The sequence below is a fragment of the Gavia stellata genome, chromosome 7 (genome assembly GCF_030936135.1).
Source record: "Gavia stellata isolate bGavSte3 chromosome 7, bGavSte3.hap2, whole genome shotgun sequence".
NCBI classification, from domain to species: domain Eukaryota; kingdom Metazoa; phylum Chordata; class Aves; order Gaviiformes; family Gaviidae; genus Gavia; species Gavia stellata.
The window spans coordinates 17663653-17672547 of record NC_082600.1 but is presented as its reverse complement, the minus strand read 5'-3'; the positions used below and the strand labels follow the sequence as shown (position 1 = coordinate 17672547).

The following is an 8895-nucleotide window of genomic DNA, read 5'->3' as shown; positions in this document are numbered from 1 at the left end:
GACATGGGGCCCGAAGAACGGACAGGTCGGTATCGCCGCGGGCGGCCCAGCGAGGAGCTCCGGGAGGAGGAGCAGCGAGGTTTGCTCCCGGCCGCGGCCGCCCCGCCAGCCCGGCGACCCGCGGCCGGGCCCGGCCTCAGCGGGACTGCCGCCGGCGCTGCCGTCGGGGACGGGACCGGCCTGGCCGGGCGTCCGCCGCGTTCCTTCGGGGTGAAAGAGCCGCCACCGCCCCTCGGCCCGCAGCGAGCGGGTGACCAACGGGCCCGGCTGGCAGCGCGCTGCCCCCCGCTTGCTCTCAAGCTATGCGAAAGCTCGTTAAATAAGTAACCGGGCCGGCAAGGCCGGCCCTGCTCCCCGGGGAGCGGGACACCGCCGCTCTCCCCCCCTCTCCCCTCTCGCCGCAGCGCCGCGGCGCAGGAGCGAACAAACGCGCCGCCGTCTACCTGTGCAACACCTCCGCAACACATTTTATTTACACGAAAACAACTCGGGGCATTGTACATTATATACAGATATTTTCCCCCTCCAACAAGGCAGAGCTTGTGCAAGATTAGTAGCATCCTCTGGAGCATATCCGACAGTCCACAGGAAATGTTCCCCCCGAGAGGTATCAGCTGTCGGAGTCCAAGTCACTTTTTCCGTCCTCTTGTCTCTTCTCCGGAGACGTTTTAGACGCTTTATTCCATTTTTGTGCGTTTTCTGACTCCTCCGAAGACGATCGCTTTTGCCTCCTCCACTTCGCCCGGCGGTTTTTGAACCAAACCTGTTACGTTAAGAAATTAAATTATTAGGGGAAAAAAAATAAAAGTAAAAAGAGGCAAACCCGCAGACTGACCTCCGCCCTGCCGGAGCCCTGCCTCGCCCGGAGCCCCTCGCAGCCGCGGCGGGGCCGACGTGCGGCGGCCGCGCTCGGACGGAGGACGGCGAAGGGAAAGCGGCCGCTCGGGCGGGAAGCGCTGAGCGCGTTGGGGAGGCACGACCGCCTCTCGACATTTGCTCGCAGCCGTGCGGTCGGCTGGGCCAGCCGCCACCAGAAGGGCGCTTGGAAATAATAACAAAAAAACTTCCCGACTCCCTGCCGCAAACCTGTGGCTCTCCCCTCCGCCAGCTCGCCGCGGCCGGCGGAGCCGGGCTGGGGCCGCGCCGAGGCACCTCCAGCCCGAGCGCGTTTAAAGGCGAGAGGGAGAGGGTGGAAGGGGGAAAAGGAAAGCGAAATACCTCCACTTTTTCCTCTCTTAAGTGCACCCTTCTGGCCAGCTGTTCCCTGGTGCCCACGTCTGGGTATTTCGTTTCCTGGAAGAGGTTTTCCAGCGCTTCTAGCTGCTCGTCAGTGAAGATGGTCCGATGCCGTCTTTTTCGCCTGCAGTGCAGCTGGTTCAGTAACTGCAGCTCCGTCCGGGACAAAGTGCCCACGTTCATGTAGGGCAACATCTGATGGGGAACAGGGGACATCAGGACTGACCCAGTGCCCTCGTAACCTACGGACAGACAGACGAGACGACGACAGGCTTTGCATGAGATCGCTGCTCCCCCTACCCCGAGAAAAAGCGCCCCCGCCCACCCGCGCTCCTGCGGGCCGCCAGCTCCCCGCCACCCCCTCCGGCCCCGCGGCTGCGGGAACAAAGAAAGCCCGTCCGCCCCGTCCCGCGCGGGGACGCTCCGCGCGGGGCCGCCTTACCTGCGGGGGGGACGCAGGAGCACTGCTGGGCGCCCAGGGGCGGCACGGCCCCGCAGCACGAAGGGCCCACGGGGGACGCCGGCACATGCAGCTGCCCGTAGTAGTAGTTGTTGTAGCCGAGCCGAGATCCGGTGACCGCCGGCGGCAGCGCGGAGGCGGGTGCCACCGCCCGGGAGTAAAATCCGCCGTAGTCGGAGGCGCTGCCGTAGAGCGGGTCCCCGTGGAGGCTGGGGAAGACGACGGGCGCGGCGCTCGGGGGCAGCAGCACCGAGTCCTTGCAGCGAGGTCTGGCCGCCAGGATATTGTCGATGCTGAACATGCTCACAGGCATGCCCCAAACCGTGCCGGGGCAGGGCAGCGGGGACCGGCCGGGGGGAGGGAGGGAGGGTGGGTAGGTGGCGGTGGTTGTGGTGGAGGGAGGGGGGTGGGGGGAGGCTGGAGAGACACGAAATCGAAACTTTTCGGAGAAATTTTAAGAAGGGATCGGAGCGAAAGGAGCGGAGCTTTTTCCGAGGGCAGCTTGCGGGCAGAGTGTGCGTGTGGGTCTGTGCGCGCGTGTGTGTGTGTGTGTGTGCGTGTGCGTGTGCGCGCAGGATCCACCCCTGGAACTTTCCCCCCTCAACTCTCGCCTGTTTACTGATCTCAACCCAGAGGGCTGCTCGGAGTATAATCCATCTGAACCTCTTCCCTTTTTTATACCCAGGCGACGTCATCCTGGATTTAGTTCCTGGTAATATGCAGATGACAAACAAAACCAGATTTGATTTTTTTCTTCTCCCACTTTTTGGTGGGAAAGAGGTGGGGGTTACACAAAGGAGTGAAAGGAGCCCGCTCTGTGTATTGAGAATTAATGAAATTAACGTAATCCTTTCCATTAGTGGGCTTTTTTGAAAGGCCCCAGATTTAGGCTTGATCTCTGCTGCACCGGCTAATTGCCCAGGTTAATCTTATTAATGCCATTGTGCAGAAGTGGTTAGCAGCTCCTAGCCTTGTCTATTATGCACCTACTTTGCTCGTGTTAGTTCACATTAGTGGGTGCGATTTCCTCTGTCTGAAGCTCAGATTCATTATTTATGCTTCGAATTGGTTAAGAAGGACTTTTTAAAAAAATAAACTGCGATACAACCACGCAACTGCCCCCCCTTCCTTCTGTAGCAGGGTTTCAATCTTGCGTCCCCCGGCTCGGGGAACTGAAAGGCCATTGCAGAGTACGCGTTCCTCTGATTTAAGCTTTATACAGTGAAGCAGCGACGTCTTCACTGAGTAAATGAACTATTTTTTTTTTTTCTCTTTTCCTAGATCACCTGGCAGAACTAGGACGCGTGAATGTTGTAAACATTTTTTTTTAACAGATTCAGATCCAGGCAGGTATCCCTTTTTATTTTTAAACAAGCCAGGAGGTAGAAATGTTAAAGACCAGTGCCATCTCAAATCCCCGGGTCTGGTAGGTGTCCCGATTTCCTTCTGATCCACCCTGGTGCCTCTTTCCTTTCCTTTTTAAGGAAGAATCTTTCCTTTCTAGCTTAGAAAACAAAGCCTGTGGAGTTGCAATGATACGGACAACTTTATATTTTGCATGTTCCGTGAATTTAAGATGGAGCGGGTTTGACTCCCTAAAACTCTTCCTATTAAGACGTTTGGCTCTCTTGGTAGCCGGCTCTTGTGATTTGCAGAATACTTCGTCTGTCACGACTGTCACTGGGAATCCACAGGAGGTGAACTGAATAAGATTAGACTATTTACCCCATCAACCCTCCATCAAAGAAGGTAGGAAATTGTACGCATGAAATGAAAACAAGCCATTAGGGTCCGTTTGCGAGGAACATATTATATTTCCTCAACAAAGAATATCCTCGTTAGCGCTTACTCGCAGTTTGTCTTCATTCTTCCTTTCCTCGATATTCTAGGATTTAAAACCGCATCTGCGAATGATCTAAACCAAAACCCTATTTCTAGCAAAAGACTGGTATGAACGTTAAAGAAAAAGAACGCCAGGACTTAATTCTCTCTTTCTTAATACATCGCTGGGTGACTAATTACTAGCATGGTTTCCTTGACATCAATTTATTTGCCGATCAATTTCTTTCCGCCTTTGGTATTTAGACCCGAGCTTCGTGCAAATTTTGCAAATTTGATGTGAAGTGAAACTATTTGACAGAGCTGGGGGGGGTGTGTGTGTTTAGGTTTGGGAATTTTCTGCTGTTATTTTGGGGCTTTTCTTTGCTTTTTGATTGTTTATTTGTTCGTTTGGAGTTGGGGTTTGGGGGCAGTTTTGGGCTGGTTTGTTGGGTTGTTTTGGTAAGTAATTCCCTGGGTGCAGCTCGGTCTCGCTGCACGCAGAGCAGCGCGCTGCTTAATTCCGCCATCGGGATGCTCCTTCACGTCCTCAGCGGCTCTGCTGCAATGCGCGGTAGCATCTGTCCGGTGGCCTTCCCACCTCCCGGCGGTGAGCGGGGCTTCGGGCTCGGAGCCCCCGGGAGAGCCAGGCCCGAGGGGATGCCGAGCGCGGAGGCACGGCCAGCTCTCCCACCGGCGGGGAGGGGAGCATCTCCTCCGCGGGTGCCTTGGGGGGCCTCCGCGGGGAGCGCCCCGCCTGTCCGGCCCGGGCCGCGGCTCTGCGGGCGCGGCGGCGCAGGGCAAGAGCTCCCCGCGGGGCTCCGCGCCCGGGCGCTCCGCGGAGCCCGGGCCGCGGGAGGGAGGCGGGCGGCGGGGACGGCACTTTTGCCCCCGCCTTGCCGCCCCTCGGCGACCCGAGTAACCCCGCTGAAGTCCCGCTGGTGCGGAGGCCCGCGGTGGCGATACCCGCCGCCAGGGCCGGTTTCTTGGGTGCTTGGCATCACTTGCGGCAGGATTTCATCTCCGCGCCTGTCCGGCTTCTCCCGGGTGACAGCAGCACCGCGGGGCAAGAGAGGGCATCGGGGGGGCTGCGCACCCCCGGGGGCAGCCGCGGGGCACACGCCGCCTGGGCTGTGCGACCGCTCGGCTTCCCAACGGGATTTTCGATCGGGAGGGCTCTGCTGCAGGATGATCCGCCGCGCTGCAACGCTTACCTTTATTCCTAATTTAGAGATTATTTTTCCAAATAATTTGTCACCCCCGCGGGGAAGTTCTCTTTTGTTTTGTTTTGTTTTAATCTTAGAAGTCTTGCCGTGAAGCCCCCGGTTCTGATACCCGCTTCGCGAAACCTGCTCTCGGAGTTTCTCATTTCACATCCGCCTGTCGCTGACTTTGCGAACGTAAAATTGCGTTTAACAAACAATCAGTTGTCACACAATGTCGGGATGAAATTGTAATAACAGATGAAACGCAAGCAAATTGTGCTGCATAGTGTTGCTAAGCAATTGTTTGTTACCGGAGGGTAGTCACAGCATGGGTTGGAAGGGAGATCTAAAGAGGAGTACAGCAGCGGGCAGAACAAGCTGTTAGGTATGAAATAAAGTAAAGACTGCACTGATTTTCAATATTATTACCCAAACACGATTTCATACAAAGCAATCACCATCCACAAGTCTATGAAAATGCGCTTGTTGAGAAATCGGCCGGGTCTTTTATTTTAAGGTATTAAGGAATAATTCCGGGGATGCGCAATGCACCGCCTTCCCGGCGCTGGCTCTGCCCGGCCCGAGGGCGGGGGCGGCACCCGGGGCTGCAGCGGGGCGCCGGGGCCCCTCCGGCGGGGGCCTCCCGGGGAGGGCATCCGGGGAGCTTCACCCCCTGCCCGCCCGGCCGGGGCTCGCTTTGGGCGGCAGGTCCCCGGCGGAGGCTCCCGCCCGACGCGGGAGGGTAAAGCTGGGACGAATCAAAGTTTTTGGTGGATCGCCGACCGCGAAACCCTCTCGCAAGCGGCGCTTCGCAGCGCATCTCTCACGTACAGATGCCATCACCCTTCGGCGTTCCCCACGTTTGTTTCAAATTGATTGCATCATTACTGGGAAAAAAAAAAAATAAAAAAATCATACAATGCGAAATTACGGTAATTTGTTCCCAGAATAAACTTATCTTGAACTGATTAGGAAAGTCAGTCATTTGAAAACGAGTCAGAAACGCGTTTTTTTTTTCCCTAAAGCTTCCCTCTAACAATATCAGCTTCTAAAGTTTTCATTCATATAAACTTTATTAATGAAGATCTTTTATTTAAATGTCATGGGGATTTGAAATTTAGAGTAAATTATGAAGCACGCATGTCTTGCCAAGTCATGGGTCAAATGCATTTGCGAAAAACTGCTAAAAGAGCATATGGTTTTGAATTTTTCTACAATGACTAGTGTTTAAATAAATTGCTTGTACTGCTTAACTTCACGTATAATTTTGACAGAAATTGGCCTATAGCCTTTTGATATGTAAACATTTCAGGCTTTTATGCGGTATAAAAAGACACTTGCTTTTTGGGATCAGCTAAAGCAGTCACCCTGTAATTCAGAAAACTGGCACCTAACATTACATTCTTGCTACATTTCAACTTTCAAGTGGCAGCATGAAGGGGAAAAAGAGAAGGGACATTTCAAAAGCAATGTCCAATTGGAATTAAAAACTGCAAATGGGGTGAGAATGTGCCACTCACTATCTGATTGAAATGGATAAACCATAGCACTAAAGCAAATTCTCTGTCTTGTTTTCTAAAAAGCAACAGATGAATCAGTGAAAACAGACTTCAACGTAGCACAGACCTGACTTGCATGTCAAATTAATGCCTTAGAACAAAATCTGTCTGAAGTACAAATAGGTGTGATAAAGAAAACCCAGATATGCCTTCTGAATTCTATCAGTTGTTTCCCTTTTGCAGACTATCTTGGTCTGTAAAAATTAAAATGGACATTTATATATGGAATATTACATAAAATGTATATAAATATACCGTAATCCTCCTAATTGCCACTTAGCTAGCTGCATGTTCACTTGCATTTCACCAGTTCCTAAGTCTTTTGGAGTTTTTGCTCCAGCAAACATCCCATTGACTTCAGTTAGTTTTTTTGGGGTTTTTTTTTTTTTTTTTTTTTTTTTTTGTGAAGAGGAGAATAGAACTTGCATGAGGGTTTCAGGATACAGCTCATAAAAGCAGTGGAGTCACTCAGTTTTAAGTCTCCTTAAACTAAAATGATTTTGTATGTGTATAAATCCACCAAGCTACTGAATAAATCCATTTATTACTAATATATCTGTCTCACATAAATAAACCTCCTAATGTTGATTGGGTGGATAAGCCTAGCCCAGTGCTAGACAGAACAGGACCTGGATAGTTGCCTGGTGCCAGACAGCTCAATATGTTTATTTCCTGTGTGCTTTAGCTGGGACTAAGCTGAAGTTGGAAAAAGGTTTAAATGAACTATATAATTTCAATCTGTTACTGTAGTAACACTCATATTTATTGTATATGTCAGTTTGTCATACACAGAGTTCTCAAGATACACTACCCCTTTTGTTAGTGGTCGGAGGTGATTTTTTTCAGAATTGTAACGAGTCAACATGGACACATTCTGCTGTAGACAATTCAGAAGTTACAGCAATTTAAAAGCTGATATGGATTCAGCCTGATGTGATGTAATCTAATGAAGAAAGTAGAATCTCTTAAAGGTTTCCATGAATGTGAACAAAGGCAAAAGAGAGTTTTTTTGCAGGTTTCACATGTATTCCAATACACAACACACTTGGCAAACAAAGAGGTATAACATTAGCAATACAGCAGGAAAAAGACTTTTCCTCTAAACAGAGGAATCTACATCTGAACTGTCCAGATGTTGACAGGAATAATCTTTTAAAATAATGCGTCTTTTCAAGGGGACAGTGGGGAAACATTTCGGGTCCTTGACTGCAGTTGCAGGAGTCAATAGGAGGATGCCCTGCTACTTTTTTTTTTGCTTTCCATCTAGTGCAGTATGAGTGAGATACTTTACTCAAAGATGTTGTGATCAAATGTGTTCAAGCTCAGTAGAATGGGATGATCTGGACATCTACATTAAGAAAAAGTTTCATGCCAAGGGATGTGCTGTAGAGGCTGACACAGCAGAATGCTGCACACACGTGACCGACCGATGTTTTAGAAGTGGCTCTCTATTGCAGTACAGCCAACAGCCAAGATCTCTCCTGCAAATTGAACCGTACTGTAACAGTGTGCTTACAAGCTTCCAAGACAAGGTGGCTTCACTTTAATCTTTTAGTACTTGCATTTTTCTCCGTAAGGGTGAGTAATTCTCATTCCCCATGTTATACACACAGTCATATATAACAATGCACAGGTAGATATATAGGTGTATCTAATCCCTACATATAATGTGCATAAACTGTGCTCATTTTAAGCATCATTATGCTATTAGATCTCTATCTATGCCAGGGTTTATACTAATATAAATACAGCAATTAAAAAAAACAAACAACAAAAGACTGCTTTCCTGACCGACAAACATGAAGCAAATGTAAGACTTCTGTTGTTGATTTGCCTTTTTCCAAGGACTGAACTAAGTTTTTGGATCATCATGTAGCACACTGGATTTTAAACCACAAGAGATCCTGAAAACACACACACACAGAGCTACAAATCAAGTCAACAAAAATTGTGTGTGGTCAGCACTTATCATTCTACACAAGTATTATTACATTGGCTAAAGCTCTTCTTTGTGGTATAAACTGCACATACTTAATGCCACCAGAACCTCTCCTCTCTCTGAAAAGGCCCTGGGAGATTACACCCAAAGTAGTCCTTTATTTGTAATGCAAAGAGCCTCAAAAGGCTTTTCTAGGGAGTTAGAGCAACAAAGTCAGCTTTAAAAATAAATAAGCCAACTGTACAAAAGACAGCTATTGCATTGTTTCCCGTAATGTACAGATGATGTATTTTTGAAACTTCTATGTTTTTTTAGGAGCTTTAGAGATTATGAATATCACTGTAGTATAATCTAACAGTTTTCACTCTAGTGGAACTAGAACTGGGGCCCAATCCCACACCTGTGGAAGTCTGCTTGGTAATTGCCAGTGATTTTCAATCAGAACTGAAAGAGAGAGATGGATCTTCCAGCTAAAAGTCATGTTATCATTCCCAAACACCATAGGGCTGAAACCTAATAGACTTTTTTTGAGTGAAGTGTGCCAGATACATATCATGAAGGTTTACGGTTTTTTTAAAAGACAGGAAATTATATTAAAAATGAAGGTAAAAATAAATTTTTAAAAAAATGGATAATTACAATAGAGAAATATATAATGAAGCGTGATAGATTTAAAGA

The 8895-nt window shown here is 49.4% G+C and overlaps 1 protein-coding gene across 1 annotated transcript; it reads right to left on the bottom strand.

The window, feature by feature from the left end:
- Positions 1-610: 610 nt before the first annotated feature.
- Positions 611-2009, bottom strand: GSC (goosecoid homeobox). Its single transcript, XM_059819964.1, has 3 exons — positions 1679-2009; positions 1219-1478; positions 611-763 (listed from the first exon to the last, which is right to left on the bottom strand). Exons 1-3 carry the CDS (start codon positions 2007-2009, stop codon positions 611-613), a joined length of 744 nt encoding a protein of 247 aa, XP_059675947.1.
- Between the last annotated feature and the right edge of the window lie 6886 nt (positions 2010-8895).